Below are 16,504 nucleotides of genomic sequence, written 5' to 3' on the forward strand. Positions count from 1 at the left end.
TGTTAGTTGCTGTCTTTCTTCCTTATACGACACAGTTTTCAACCAACTCCCCTTGCTTCTGGTTTCTCTCCTTTCAGGAAGCTTGACACCTTATCTTCTCTGTTTGGAAAAAGGATCATTTTTTTATTCTTGTTTCTTTTGAAATTTGCTAGTATCAGATATGCACTCCCTACCATCACAAGCAGTGCGTCCTCTATCCCTCAGCCCATCTCTTTCCGCTTCTCGGTTTCCTTTCTTCTCCTTCTCACTCCCCATTTTCCATAAATTCAAAATCAACCCCACAATTTATAAGAAATCACAAAAGGGTCCTCCCTTTTTGACCCTGTGGTGTTGCAGTTCTGGCTCTGTAACGGCCAAGCCTTCTTCGGAGCTTAGTAGGAACCGTGCTGTTCAAGAACCGGATGAAAAGGTTCTTGCTCTTCGCCAGCTGTTTTCCAAGCCTGGAATTGGCATTGATGCCTATATTATCCCTTCTCAGGATGCTCATCAGGTTCAGTTATCTTCCTTTAATACATCCATTTTGATGCTAAAAAAGACATAAAATTTGGATTTTTTTTTTTTGGCATGTCTCTGTTGGTTGATTATAGAATTTGGTTTGGGTTGTTTCGGTTGCTTCAAGCATTGACCTACTGAATTGGGGTAAAATTGAAATGAAGTTAATGTTATATCAATATTTCAATGATAAACTGATGAATATGAGATGAGATTAACATTGCTATTATTGTCTCAAGGTGCCTATGAATACTGTCTCTTCATTGTACATATGTTAAATGAGAGAAGAGAAGATTAGCCTATGTATCATTGCATGTTTGTACCAGGAAAAAAAAATCACTTTGATGTGATTTTTTGTATGTGTTTATCCATTAATCTTGGAATTCGACTGGGTTTGGTCATTTCTTATTTAAGTTTGTTCTGGATTTTTGAGCAATTCTAGTATTGGCCTCACATATTTTTTAGGCCTTTTTGGTTTTTTTAGCTTAGTTGTTGGTGGTTTACCAATTTTTTTTTTAAAAAAAAGAATTTGTTGTTGGTGAATAAACTTATTGTTGCTGTTTATACCATAATTTTAGAAATAGATATGTAGTAAGCTGTAAAGTTTGAGGTGGATATACTTTGATTGTTAATAAACTTTATGAATTATGATGTAGGATTATTTAGTTTAACTACTTATCAACAGTTCTAAGAAAGTCACCATTAAGGATTATAAGGCTTATATTTAAGTGGGACTAAATTTGTGTGATTAGAACTTCCAAGTTCTAACATCAACTGCAATTAGTTTAATTACCTTTTGGCATGGTTTTCCAGAGTGAGTTCATTGCTGAATGCTACATGAGGAGAGCCTATATATCAGGCTTTACTGGCAGTGCAGGGACTGCAGTTGTCACAAAGGATAAAGCTGCTCTATGGACCGATGGTCGCTACTTTCTGCAGGTTTTTTTTTCTGTTGGGCAAGCTTTATAAACCCCTTATTAGACTTCTATCTAGTATGGTCCAATATGGGATATATGAGTGTTGAGAGTAGTTCTTCCTTTTTCTATGACTGTTTAGGCTGAGAAGCAGTTGAGCTCAAGCTGGACTCTCATGCGTGCTGGTAATCTTGGAGTCCCAACAACTAGTCAATGGCTTAATGATATTTTGGCTCCTGGTGGCACAGTCGGCATTGATCCTGTGAGCAATCTTACAACCTCCTAAATGGGTATATCTAAGTTACCATTTGCAATCAGTATACCCCTTATTCATTCTTGGCTGTTTCTGATGATGTCTGATAACTTGAAGGGAGCAGTTTCTTTTTTCTTATGATGCTGCAGAAGAATTGAAGGAGGCTATATCTAAGAAGAATCTTGAGTTGGTTTACTTGTATGATTTAAATCTCGTGGATGAAATATGGAAGGAATCAAGGCCAAAACCTCCAAACAAGCCAATTAGAGTGCATGATCTGAAATATGCTGGTCTAGATGTGGTGTCCAAATTATCTTCCCTAAAGGCTGAACTAGTTGGCACTGGTTCATCTGCAATTGTTATCTCCATGCTTGATGAAGCTGCCTGGTTGCTGAACTTGGTATTAATACTCACACTTACTTAGTTACTTGTTATTTTTGTAGAATCCATAATGTTTGTAGACTTTGTTTTGTCAAAATTTGCTACAATGCTGATTATTTTAGAAGAAAACTGGTCACTCAACTTGCTAAGAGCTATATTTTATATTTATATAACTCTCAATATATGTGTGCGTGCGTGTGTGTGTGTGTGTGTGTATTCAATAATTCCTACTTTTGTCTTTAAATCCTCCATCCAACTAAAACCTTACATCTTGTTTTGCAGAGAGGAAGTGATGTCCCGCATTCATCTGTTATGTATGCATACTTAATTGTGGAGGTTGATGCGGCAAAGTTATTTGTAGATAATTCTAAAGTCACCCCTGAGGTGATGGATCACTTGAAGAATGCAGGTGTAGAATTAAGGCCATATGACTCCATCCTTTCTGAAATAAGGAGGTATGTTTGAGATGCTGTTATTTATGCATAGGAAACATTTTGCTTAGAATTGGGCATTTTTCACTTGCTATGGTGAAGTGACTATTTTCACATTAGTTCTGTATGAAAACTAGCACATCTTTTGTTGGACCAGAGTTTCACAAGATTTCATATATTGTCATTTAGATATCATAGACTTTCTTGTTTGAAAAATGTCTAACATAAAATGCAGAAGCAGCCAGCAAAGATGTGTATCTTTATCTGAGATTGCAAAAATTTTCAATTAGATCTACTCTTAGCTAGCTTTGTAGACGTGCTAAGGCAAACTTATTAGAAATAACTATAGGTTGCATTTTCAGATTGGCAGCACAAGGGGCTAACCTGTGGTTAGATACATCATCTGTAAATGCTGCTATTGTGGAGACATATAAGTCTGCTTGTGATAAATATCTTATGAACCATGGGAGTAGAGGCAAAATAAAGAATAAGCGATATGGTGAATCCAATGGCCTCTCTATAGGTCCTTCCGGAGTTTATATGCCATCCCCAATCTCTCTGGCAAAGGCACTGAAAAATCCCACTGAATTAGAAGGGATGCAGAATTCTCACTTGAGGTAATTGATTTCTACATGTTATACCTCAGTTTGTGGTGCTAATTTATTTGTATGCAGCCTGCCATCCTTTTTTGAAACTTTGGTATTGGAGGTTATTCCTTTTAGGAAACATCTATGGCTTCCCATTCTTGTTTGTCTCTTTCGCCCTCTCCTCTTCTGTTTCCCTTTTGTAAGCAAAGAGGACATCAACCTTTGTCGATGGACATGCATGTCATTGCCCTTCTTGGTGAAACTTGCTATTTCAGTAAAGCTAAAGGTTATTGTCTGCTAGAAAAAAGATGCAGATAAAGAATTTTAAAAATTACTTTTACGGCAATAAATTCATGCAGGGATGCAGCTGCTCTGGCACAGTTTTGGTCCTGGCTGGAAGAGGAAATTCATAAGAATGTGAAACTCACTGAGGTAGATGTTGCAGACAAACTTCTTGAATTCCGTTCAAAGCAAGATGGTTTCCTAGATACAAGCTTTGATACAATAAGCGGTATATTAGTTGTGAATTCTTGACTACCTCTTTTCCAGTTTTAGATATTCCAATCTAAGTTTGACCATTTTAATATCTTGAATGCTGGTAAAAGAAAAATTGTTGTGCTTTGCTTTTATTTTGGAAGGGAAAATATGTAAATTAATAATCTTTGCAGCCAAAAATCATATCTCTGGTTATCAATTTATTATTCATTGTTAACATTGGAACGATATTGCAGGTTCAGGTGCAAATGGTGCTATCATACACTACAAACCTGAACCAGAAAGTTGTAGTGTTGTAGATCCAAATAAACTGTTCCTATTGGATAGTGGAGCTCAATATGTTGATGGAACAACTGACATAACAAGGACAGTACATTTTGGTGAACCAACTGCCAGGGAAAAAGAATGCTTCACCCGAGTTCTGAAGGTGCTGGTTCTGTTTTGATCTACCTTATGGGTAGCATAGGAGCCCCGTATATGTGTTACATGAAGATATAGTGTGACCCATATGCCATAATTTTCTAATAAGTTATTTGAAATATTTGAGAATATTGGTAAATTTTCTCATAGGTTGTGAGACCACAACAGCATGTATTCCATATAATTCCTTTTGCCTTGTCCTCCATTTTCTTTTTTCTCTGACTTAGAAATGAGTGGGGCATGATACTATATCCTTTTCAGAGTCCTATGAGTGACCTTGTACAATATGATTTTCATCACTGTTCTACTTCTAGTTCTAAAGATTACCTAGTTATCATTTAGGAGTTGGTATTTTGGTGTTTCCTGATACACCATCAAATTTCAGGGCCACATTGCTCTTGATCAGGCAGTATTCCCTGAAAACACTCCAGGTTTTGTGTTGGATGCATTTGCCCGCTCTGCCCTTTGGAAGATTGGACTTGATTACCGCCATGGTATTTCTCCCTTCTTTTTGTTGACTTCCCATGGTATGGAAATGCTTCGTCTATTGTTGAACTATGACTTGATTGCCAAGCTCCTTTTATGCAGGTACTGGGCATGGTGTTGGAGCTGCATTGAATGTCCATGAAGGCCCACAAAGTATCAGCTATAGATATGGAAATATGACTCCCCTACAGAAAGGCATGATTGTTAGCAATGAACCTGGCTACTATGAAGACCATGCCTTTGGCATTCGGATTGAGGTATAAAGCCATTCAGCTACAAGAATTCTGGCTAATTATTTTCCTTGATGAGTTCACTTTATTGATTTCACCTAAGCATACCTAATCAGTGGTTTAAAACTAAATGTTAGTTGGTCTACAGCCATACATACACTACAAACAATGTGAACAACATGGTGATTAAAGGTTAAAAGTTATATTAGAGTTGGGCATTTTTTGGTAGTTTATATTGTGAGGAACCCTCTAGCTACTATTGGAGAAGCTTGTTCAATGACTTTTAATTAGCCCAATGAATGGTTGAATAGGCTCATTACTAACTTAGGCTCTTTTCATCTTGCAGAATCTACTTTGTGTGCAAGAGATTAATACACCTAATCGTTATGGAGGAGTTGAATATCTTGGATTTGAAAAACTAACATTTTGCCCTATTCAGGTATGCTACTGAATTTCCTTGTATTATTACTAATGCTGTGTGAATCTCTTAAAATACTGCTTGTCTGACAACTTTTACGGTCTGCTGACTCTACCACGTTAAGCTGGTCTGGGCATAAATTACTACTTCCAATCTAAATCGGATCAGCTCTAAGAAACTTAGTTAGGGTCTAAAACTCAAATTTGTTAATAGATTTAAGTTGAAATGTTTCACTCTTAAGAAAGTATAAGGCATCTGGACTTCTAGGAGTGACATCCTGCTAATGAACATGAATATATTCAGGATTAGAAAGAGTATCTTATAAAAGTAACAGCATGTACTTTATTCTGGAAATGTTCATTTTTTCAATCTTTAACTTGGATGATGAATCAATGAACAATGTGTCAAATTGTCTATATAGTCTTATCTGAGGCTGGCGCCGATTGCTTTAGGGAGCTTTACCATTGAATGAACAAATCATTTGCTGCACAGACATCCTTGGTTGGATAGACTAGATTTGTTACTTATAATCTTTAACTTTGAGTTTCTTCTCTTTTATTGTGATTAAATTTGATCAAATTACATTCAGCTAGAGATTCCTTTTTAATCATGTTTGTATCTGGAAATGCAGACTAAATTGGTTGACTTATCTTTGCTCTCCGTCGAGGAGATTGGATGGCTCAACAATTACCATTCACAAGTTTGGGAGAAGGTTGGTATACTTCCAGATACCAAAGAGATCGTGTGATTTCAGTTTGGAAGACATCCGATTAACTGTCAGGTTATCCTCTTTTCAAGTTTCAAGTCATGACAACTAACTCAAGTTCTTGCAGGTTTCACCATTGCTGGAAGGTTCTGCTCGTCAATGGCTCTGGGACAACACACGACCTGTTGCCGAACAGTGAATCCAGTGGCGGAATTTCCATTTCTCAATCCAATAATTTTACAATTCTGAAATTCTCTCTGTTTCCTATGCTAATATTACCTTGTAAATTTATCTCAGAAACTATGGATTGTGTGGGATATTGCGTTGTACAGATCATAGCATTTCAGGAAATATATGCAATCAAAATTCTCCAGCCTTGATTGGGCTTAAGAGTACTTAAATTTTGATTAAACATTAAAATTATTTATTAAAACCCAATCAAGAAATTATTAGATTTAATGATGCAGAATTAATTCACTTTATAAAAGAAAATTTAACAAGAATTAGGATATTTTAAATGGGGTCAAACTTGACTTGAGGAAAATTAATTCACTTTACAAAAGCAAATCTGACTAGAAAATTGAGCCAAAATTCAAGAAGAGCTAGAAAACCCGAAGTGAAGTGAAACTTGTATAAGAAACCTTTCAATATATATAGCTTCGACTCTCAAAGGTTATGTCACTTGTCTACCCTCTTCTTTAGTTTCTCTTTTGAAAAGCTCACTGCTCTCTTCTTGGTGGCAGTAGGCAAGATGATAATGGGTCGAGAAATAGTGTCTGATGTTCTCACCAGTCTAATCCTTTTTTGCGGAACGATTTCGGAATTGGTTCCTGATTCTTTGACAGAATGCATTGAGCTTTGGCAAGAGAGATTGAAGAATTATTTCTTTCCTAGCATTCGCATCACATTTGATGAGCTCACTTCTAACCTTTACCATCATAACGTAACGATGCATATATAGCTATATAGTACTACCTCAGCTCCAAATCTGCCGCACGAGTTACCAGGTTGAAAGCAAAATCTTATCGAAAAAAGGCACCTCTTTTATTTTTTTCGGACGACTACAAAGACATTGAAGATGAATTTGAAGGCATTAAGGTTACGTGGTACAAAGGGAAACATTTTCCTGATAATAAGATAATATATAATCAGGCTACTAATGATAAGAATTATTATTTTCTTGTCTTTCACCCCAAATATAGAGACATGGTTATGGAGCGATATTTGAACCATGTCTTGCACATTTGTGCATAATAAAAAATTAATTAAAAGTATAAAAATTTAATTAAACGTAATAAAAATATAAAAATTTAGTTAACTTTTTTTTATAATTCAGAAACTAATTTAAGTATTAATTGTTCTAAATGAAATTTTCATGAATGCACATTTGTGCATATTTCCGCTCATACCATTTTTTTCTTTCCTTTGACAATTAGAAGAAAAACTATTTGGATTTGGGAAAAAAATTCAAGAGCTTGATTATCAATTAGGCAATATCTCGTTTTTTTTTTCCACAAATAAACGTGAATTAGCTAGTAGAGTGCTCTTACTGCAATCTTCGTACATAGTTCCCCACCTGCTGGATCTTGGAAAAGAACTTCCAAAGAAATTTTCACCATAATTTCAAGCCCAATTGCCTCAATATCTCATTTTCAATGGCATTTAAGGAAATCCATATCTAGATTTTAAGTTCTATAATTAAAAATAGTCTTCTTTCATCTCATGAATTTTACTCTCTTCATCATATTATTTAAATGTAAAACTTTCATTTTAATGATGAGAAACGACTTAAATATTTTATAATATACAAAATAAAAAAAAAAAGATTGAGCACCTACATGATCTAAGCATTTTTGTTTTTTTTTTCTCATGCATGTTTTTTTTAAAGGGAATAAGATTTGAACACATTCTTTAAGTTAAAAAATTATGCACTAATTAATAAGTCAAATACTCATGTGTCATGCATTAATCAATAAATCAAATGATTATATGTCATGAATGTTTTCTTTGATTGCAGTGTATCCCTTAATAGATATATGCTTTTGTTTTTTTCATTTTGGCTCTATAATAATTTTAGAGCTTCTAACTTAAAACTGAATTTCAGACCCTGAATCCTCAACAAACACCATGTCTTTTTTTTTTTTTTTTTTACAACAAGATATATACCATGCATCATCTCCACAAATATGTTGTTTTTAAGTTAAGCACAAGTGTGAGGATAGTTTTGTGAAATATGAGGTAATTGGGATCTTGTATGAAAGTCAAGACATTGAAGAGGATTAATTTGAGTACAGAAAATTACTGCAAGTGTCACGTATCTCATATCATTAAAAAGTAAAATAAATTTTAAATATATAAATATATTCCTTTCATCACCTATTTAATATATTTTTTTATTAGAAATGATAAGGGGTATCAAAACAAAATAAATTCATATCTTCAGAACCCTCGTGAGAAATACAAAATTCGAAGTAGATCCTTCCATTACAATATCAGACAATAAAAACACTAAAAAAACCAAAAAACTCCGACCATAAAAGAATCTCTGACCAAAATATCAAAAAATTTAAAAAAAGATAAAGAGAAAGCATTACAATCTGATAAAAAAAACCAAAACGATCCCCAAAAATTTTACAATATGAAAAATCCAATTACATTGCAGAGTAGACGATTAAATTTTAATTTTTAATCAAATTCAAGTATCTAAAAATTAATAAGTACCCCCCTTGCCATCGTTCTTAAGATTAATGTAGGTTTGTTACTTTGTGCAGTGTAATAATTGACCTGCCCTTGACCTTTAAAAATATAAAAATAAAATTATTATTGAGTAATTAATATACGTTACAACAAAGAAATGAAAGCCTCATTTCAAATATGATTATAGCGATTGAGCATGTAAAACTACGATAATCATCCCCTTGGAATTTTATGGAATCAAATGGAAGGGACTTCCCTTCCACGTCATTACCTCTTTTTTTAATCATTATTTTTGTCTACTTCTTCGTTTTCAAGAAGTGGGACTTGCCTCATGACATTTTCTGTGGTGTCGGATCAGATACCGAAAGCTCAGCATACATGTTTGATATGGCTTTTGCGAAGTACGCCTTTGCTTGAGGCCGCTTGATCTGGATAAATAACAATAAGGTCAAACAAGCTGGGAGTGAAAGACAGTATATGGATGCTCAAGCAGGCCAGTGAAGAAAGAATGGCTGGCTTACCTTGAATGTTGGAGTGAGAAGGCCATTCTCGACGGTGAATGGTTCTGGTACCAAAGTTAGAGCTTTTGCAAATTCAAAGCCTTTTAACTGCAAGGAATTCAAATAAATTAACAGGACTCACTGAAAGATGGAATGGCTAAATATAATCATTGGTTAAAAATAGTTTACCTGTGCTTCCCTTCCGACGTCATCCATCTCAGCAAGAACAGCATTCCTTGCTCTCGGATCATTGCACAGTTGTGCTAAATCCGCATACTGTACAAATGCATTTGAGTGAACCTTTAAACGGTCAAAAACAGTTTTTTGGGGCCACTAATGACCTAACATAACATGGACAGAGAATGTAGTGGGAAGAGAAGTGAATGTAAACACATCAATGACTTCCAAATTTGAGTGATGGGTATTATAAAAACTATAAAATCCCCTTGATCAATGTTTTTAGCTGACTATTGCTATAATGTTTGAAATGCTAATCAATATTCCTGAGCCATTCTTGGTCATTGTTGATAAAAAAGATGAAGCTAAACTAAATTAGGATAGACCATATACCCAGTTTGTCTTTGTTGACTTTTTTTTTTATCTTGATGAGTTTGTCTTGTTCACATCTTAGTATATTTATACTTTTGTTTTGTCTTTTGATTAATATAAGAGATTTATGGCGACAGCAGGGCCTGACAGTTTCAAATTTTTTTCAATCTCCTCATATAAAGATGACCAAGTAAAAAGGAAGAGAAGAAAACACACCTGGATGCCCTCAGATGCAGCCCAATTTCTCAACACATCAGGTTCCACTGCAACTACCGCTACTAAAGATGAATTCAAACTATCACCTATAAACATATTAAGCAGTCAGGACAAAAAAAAATTTAGTCAAAACATTTATTGTTATATCCCATCCCAGGGAGTGTGATTTGTTAAAGGCCCATATAAGGATTCAAGTCAATCACTACTAGCAACTTGAGTTTAAGCTTTTGAGAGCTACGTGATTTAAACCCGAAAATTTGCTAAGCAAGTGATGCTTGGACCTGAGTTGTTACATTTACAAACTATTTCCTTACCGTATATAAAACACTGTAAAACAAATTTGCATTTCGCATATACATTCTCAACCTTCTCAGGTGCTATGTATTCACCCTGCGCCAACTTAAATATGTTCTTTTTCCTGTAATGAATTAGCAGCCATGGTCATAAAAAGGTTTGTCTAGTTAAAAGTTTGAACAAACGGATGGCAATGATCCATGTAGATGATTCATTACCAAAGATCAAAGACAAGAAGGAAATCACATGTTTAAAAGATTTTCCTGGCAACTGAATCCAGCCAGCAAACCCCCCACCCCCACCAACACACACACACACACACACACACACACACACACAAGACAACTAGTCAAGCACAAGTGCTATCTCATATAAAAAGACTTTGATATCTAGACAATAGATCATAAGGTGGATACAAATATCTGGTCCAGTGAATAATTTAAAAATAAGGTTAAAAAAATATGACCTATCAATAATCTTGAGACGCCCTCCTGGCAGCCACAAACCAATGTCTCCTGTATGTAGCCAACCATCATCATCAACTACTTCTCTCCTGTTCAACCAACAGTGCAATCAGATCAAGCAAAAGTTTGCAAATACATGTGGCAACAGAATATAATAAGATGTGAAAGATTATTACGTTTGGATTTCATCCTTGTAGTAGCCTTGAAAAACAATAGGACCTCTCACACAAATTTCCCCACGAGGATATGGCTCATCCTCAGAGGTGTAATTCATTTCAGGAACATCGACAAGTTTTATTTCTGAAAAAAGAAAAAGGAATTATCATATAGTCCCTAGGATGTGCAGATGCACAAAGAAATGAGGTACTTAGCAATCAAATACCAAAATTAGATGAGTTCTACTCAATAAGTTGTTCAATTAAAATGACAAGCATTCAGATCCTCAGAATTTACTGCAAGTGACCTCTGAATTTAGATTATATCCTGGCAACTAGTAAGTCCATCTATACCCTTCTAGCAAATGAAATATTGGTTCTATTCAATATACTTGAAAAAGTTTCAATTCGCATGAAAGAAACCAAGGCTACTCACCACAGGCAGAATTTGGAGACCCAACATGACCTGATAAGTTGTCCCCTTCATCGATCAAGGTTATTATACAAGAAGTCTCCGTCATGCCATACCCCTCAACTACTAGACAGCCAAAGCACCTGCAATATATACTCATATCAAATGTAAACTATACTACCTCAACTCTTCATTTTACCATAACATAACAATATCAAATCAATGTTGCTCATTCGGAAAGCTTTGGCATTTGGAGCCTAAATGCTCAAATACAGCAATTACGTATAATTGCCTCATATAAGAGAATCAACTTACACTCTCAAGAAGTCCATTACATCAGGAGACAGAGGGGAAGCACCTGATCCCATAAAACGTACTCGTCCTCCAAGCTTTTCCCTTATTTTATTAAAGACCAATCTATCCCAAATTGGCGATGCATTCCTTCCTGAAACAATAGCAAGCATTAGCGATTGGATAGTTAAACATGAGACAAGCATACTGATATTTACCATTTTACACTTCACATTCTCTTATCATAACTCTGTATAGGTGCTCTTGCATGAACAATATATGTAGCAGCAAATTCATAAGAAAATTTATGCAACAAAGAAAAAGTTCAATTATTGGAAAGAATACCATTCATGATGGCTTGCTTCTTGGAATTGTAGGCAGCTCTAAATAGCCTCTCCTTTAGAACGCCAGAAGTCTTGACAGCATTGGTGATTCTATAGCAGTGAAATAACTAAATAAGAATTCATAAACATAAAAATTTCCATCAACTGATTTTATGCAACTCACAACCATTATCGTACCCAGCATAAATTCGATTATATAATCGAGGCACACTGCAAAATATCGTTGGTCTAAGAGCAGCCAAATCATCCATCAGTTTCAAATTGTCCTGCAAACGAGAGGGGCATAGACATTCATAAAGCTTGTATGTGTGAAGAATTAATTATGGCATGAGAAAATAAATTAGGGAGAACAACAAAGTATTGGAGACACAATGTGGTGGGCATACCAAAAGAAGGTTAATTAGACATGATATCTATGGAGATGTGTGGCAAAGCCACACAGAGCTCCTTGAGAGAGATTCTTTGCTAGCAACAAACTCAATTATATAACTTCAGCCTTTTAAAATAACAGTAAAGTAACAGTTTCTTCTCTATTCAGAAATCAAGCTTCGAGGATTGTAATGCAGTAGAGAACAGGATTCAATGAGCCAACAGAAAGACAAGCACCAACAAAGTTCGATTACACTTCCAGTACTATAACTAAGATGGATGCACTTATAATTTTTTGCATGCTTGGCGTACGTTCAACAAAGGAAACTGTTTATCTAATATTGTGCATGATATATTGAAACTTATAAATTTACAGATGATCAATTTGACAGATAGCAAGCTCAACATGCAAAAGAAGCGTTATTAGAGATTTGATAGAGTCACATACCCCCTGGTAGAAGCCAATTCCAACACCATAGTAAACTGAGATGATTTGGTTTGTTCGTTCATAAATGTGAGCCAAAGGAAGATAGGATATATAACTATTAAATGAGAACATTAATCAATAGAAAAACACAAAGCAATAAGCATCTTAACAAAAATTTCATAAAACTTTGTTTTATATTAGGTGATAAATTGAATAACAAACTCACATGTCAGAGGGATAAAATTTTATAGCTCGGCAGAAACCAGCAACATTTGCAATTAAATTTCCATGTGTCAAGACAACTCCCTGTCCAGAGAAAACAAGAAATAACGCTATATGTCAGGCAGCAAAGAAAGAAATTAAAAGCATGAAAGTGATTAAAGTAGCTGGAGAAGCCCAGAATCAAAGTTCAAACATAATAAGAATCTTACCTTCGGTGTTCCAGTAGTACCACTAGTGTAGCATATTGTCGCAACATCTTCAGGCTTAGGAGGGCAAAATGGCTGCAAGTTACTGCGGCCCTAAAAGAAAATCATTTGTAAGATATAAACAAGAAGCCAGATTAAATATGCAGATCTGCAATTTCAATTGTATTTCAGATTGATGATTTGCTAAACTAATAATAAATCCTGTACTATGATAGAACATTTAATCATTAATCAGATGAAGTGTTTACTCAAGTATCATCATTCTGAATAATTCAAGGAAAAAATATATATAGTTCAGCAAAACAACTAAAAGCTATTATCAGCACTAGCAATTATATAACATAAAGCATATGGAGTAACTTGAACAATTAGCAGCATATTAAAAATGGCATCATATGGTTAAAAGTAAATCTCTAACAAGGATAACTAAAAATACACACACAGGAGTAATTTATACCTGACCAAGTAATTTTAGATATGATATGAGCTTCACACCAGATGTCAAGGGAAGTGAAGGTAAATGTTCATCAGCTCCTCCAACCACCTTCATCATAAAATGGGCCAAGAGATAACATAAGCTTAGTGGGAATAAACACCTAGCATACATATGGTTCTGTTATGATTCTAGAAATGCATACCACTATAAGACGTACAGATGGAATCTGAGATATGAAGCTCAACAACTGCAATTTTAAGAAGAGAAAATGAGATAAGAATAAATTTTAAATCAGTCATTAAAACAAGATGCAAGAAATTTTACAAGGTTTGCAGCAAAAATCAAACTCACAGTGTTCAAAGTTTGTGGTACACAAAAAATAGCCTGTATGCCTGAATGATTCACAACATAATTAACTGCATCAGGACCTGCAAATGGGCAAAACGCTGTTAGAATAGGGCCACAAGGACTAAAAGATATTATTTAACCAGTAAAAGGCACACCTAAAGTATCATATAAAGGAACTGAAGTATATGAATATGCTGCACAAGCATGATCAACCACCAGCCACTCGGGTCTATTTATAAAATAAAGTCCAACACAAGCTCCCTGTTCCAAACCACAAAAAGGTCAAAACTGTCCTACCAATATCAATGATTAAACATTCCAACAGGCAGAAATTCTTGGTGTAGGAAAGCTAATATAAACAAGAAACCCACGGTTGAATAAAGATGGGGTCTTAAAACATGGGAAATCCAAGTTCTTTGAAGTGACTTACTTGTTCTATCCCATAACACCTTAGGCCAGAACCAATTGCCTCTCGAGCTGTAGCTGCTTCTCCAAATGTCATCCATTTATACCTTCATATGCAAAGCATAGTTAACACAACCTCACAATTAAAATTCCCATCTTAATTCTCAACTAACTTGAACTCCAAACTTGTTAAAATAAAATGCTCCAAATATAACTCACTCCCCAACTGTTCCATCCACCCGAATTCGCGTTCCTAAGTACTTGTAATCTTTATAAGTCTCAACAGCATGTCTACATAATAAAACATTGATAAACATATGATTAATAAAACAAAAAAAAAAACAACTAAGCATCTAAAAAGGAAAAAAAATTCTCACACGAAGTTATCATGCAACGTCCCGATTTCAGGATGATCAGCAAACCTACTCACAAGCTTCATCGGAGAACGAACTGATCTGCGTAAGCAAATTCAATGCTAAAAAAAATTCAGAAAGAAAAATGAAACAAAAAGCAGAGTATAGCAAGAAACAGAGACCATACCTATAAACATTCCATTTTCCACTTTGCAATTTCTCCGGGAGGACCACACCGTATTTTTGACCTATAAAAAATTTATAAACGAAAGGAAGAAAGAATTAACTAAAAACAACGAGATTAATCAAACAATATACTGCGATGATCAAATCAAAATAAGCAATCAATCAGAACAAACACTACATAAACACTTCCTTTTTTATGAACATGAAATTTAGAAATACATAAAATACGAATTATCACGTCATCAAATGGATGCATATACGAGAGTAAATGCATATAAAGGCTTCGAGAGTACAAACCGTGAAAGAAGTGTGAAGAGGAGGTGTGGTTACGGCGGAGAAAGGAGTCATCCTCGGCGTTGGAGGAAGGGAGGAGGTGAGAGTGGATGGCGTAGAGGCGGCGTTCAGCTGGAGATTCCATTTCCATGCTGGATTTTTTTTCCCCCGCAGGGAAGTGTTTGGAGGAATTTTTCCTCGGAAAAGAAAAAAATAAAAGTGTAAAGTCGTAACGTAACGAGAGGGAAAGTTGGCAAAATGATTTGCTCTGACCTTTTCCCGGAATTTAAATAATTGGAAATTAAATAAATTATGCAACAACGGATCGGCACATTACCCAAGACGAGACGCCCCGCATTGCGACGTGTGCGCTTTAGGATAAGTTTTCACATTCTTTTATCACTTTTTTCTTGGACTGTTTGGGGGTTTTATTTTTAATTTGTTTTATTTTGTATAAATTAATAACGAAAATGACGATGGTTTAATCATTCGATTAAAAAACTTTAATAATATAACTAATAAAAAATAAATAAAAGCGAGATATTTTTTAGATATATTTTTATAATAAATATAATAATAAATTTTTAAGATATATTTTAAAAATATGATATAATATTTGAAAAACTCTTAAATTATTTAATTTTTTTTTAATTATATTTTTATATTTATATTTTCAATTAATAAATTTTTATAATTAATATTTGAGTTAGTGAAAATGTCAATTATCATTTTATGTCACATGAAATTCGCATGCTTTATTGATGTTTACAATTGACGATGATGTGATATACTTATATATTTTAATTGATAATAAAATGATAAATTAATATAAAATAATAGTTTATTTGATATTTTTTATCTTTCACATCAGTATCACGTCAATATCACGTGAAAATAAAATGAGAAGTGATATTTTAATTAATAATAATTAATTAATATTAGATATAAGAGCTTATTTGATTTAAAATAAAAATACAGAACTAGATTGAAGGTAAAAATAAAATAAAAGCTTATTTAAGTTTTTTTAAATAGTTTATAGAATTTTTATACCTAAAAATATCTATATAAAATATAATAAAAAAATTTTAATCCATTTGATTGTAAATTTTAAACATTCAAAACTAATCGAATAATTCCAATAAATTATATTTCTAAAACGATTAATATTAAAATAAAAAAAATAACTTAAAAATTAACATAACTAAATCAATTAATATTCACTCTTGCCTGTTTTGTCTGATTTTTTTTCAACTTATTTATCTTTTAAAAGTTAAAATCAAGCTAAACAAGATTTTGAGAAGTTCTTAAAAGAAATAAACAACTTTTTTTAAAGGGTAAAATATCCTCACCTCTCAAAATTTTAATTGAAATTCTAAATAAGTTTATTAATTTTCGAAATAGACACTCCATCCTAATAGTACAAACATTATTAACAGAGATTATAAAAAAAATAAAATACTATTTCTTTCTTTATTAATTTTAAAAAATTTTATTATATTTTAAAATAAAAATAAAAAATAGGCTCTTTTAAGTCAATGCTCCCA

At 33.8% G+C, this 16,504-nt stretch overlaps 2 protein-coding genes across 2 annotated transcripts; one reads left to right on the forward strand and one right to left on the reverse strand.

The window, feature by feature from the left end:
* Positions 1–36: 36 nt before the first annotated feature.
* LOC18600375 (Metallopeptidase M24 family protein) lies at positions 37–6,186 on the forward strand. Its single transcript, XM_007030761.3, has 13 exons — positions 37–490; positions 1,306–1,431; positions 1,549–1,668; positions 1,784–2,059; positions 2,323–2,495; positions 2,834–3,088; positions 3,418–3,569; positions 3,790–3,980; positions 4,359–4,467; positions 4,562–4,716; positions 5,036–5,128; positions 5,739–5,819; positions 5,941–6,186. Exons 1-13 carry the CDS (start codon positions 161–163, stop codon positions 6,010–6,012), a joined length of 2,133 nt encoding a protein of 710 aa, XP_007030823.1. The 5' UTR covers positions 37–160; the 3' UTR covers positions 6,013–6,186.
* A 2,423-nt stretch (positions 6,187–8,609) lies between these two features.
* On the reverse strand, positions 8,610–15,217 carry LACS7 (long-chain acyl-CoA synthetase 7). Its single transcript, XM_018122362.2, has 23 exons — positions 14,985–15,217; positions 14,689–14,749; positions 14,526–14,603; positions 14,368–14,439; positions 14,174–14,255; positions 13,899–14,004; positions 13,747–13,823; positions 13,598–13,642; positions 13,417–13,503; positions 12,963–13,052; positions 12,758–12,837; positions 12,553–12,646; positions 11,913–12,001; positions 11,737–11,825; positions 11,416–11,545; positions 11,125–11,243; positions 10,710–10,833; positions 10,536–10,622; positions 10,090–10,193; positions 9,776–9,861; positions 9,200–9,286; positions 9,032–9,118; positions 8,610–8,938 (listed from the first exon to the last, which is right to left on the reverse strand). Exons 1-23 carry the CDS (start codon positions 15,109–15,111, stop codon positions 8,840–8,842), a joined length of 2,100 nt encoding a protein of 699 aa, XP_017977851.2. The 5' UTR covers positions 15,112–15,217; the 3' UTR covers positions 8,610–8,839.
* Positions 15,218–16,504: the final 1,287 nt, after the last annotated feature.

The sequence above is a fragment of the Theobroma cacao genome, chromosome 5 (assembly GCF_053813885.1).
Source record: "Theobroma cacao isolate CCN51 chromosome 5, ASM5381388v1, whole genome shotgun sequence".
Taxonomy (NCBI): domain Eukaryota; kingdom Viridiplantae; phylum Streptophyta; class Magnoliopsida; order Malvales; family Malvaceae; genus Theobroma; species Theobroma cacao.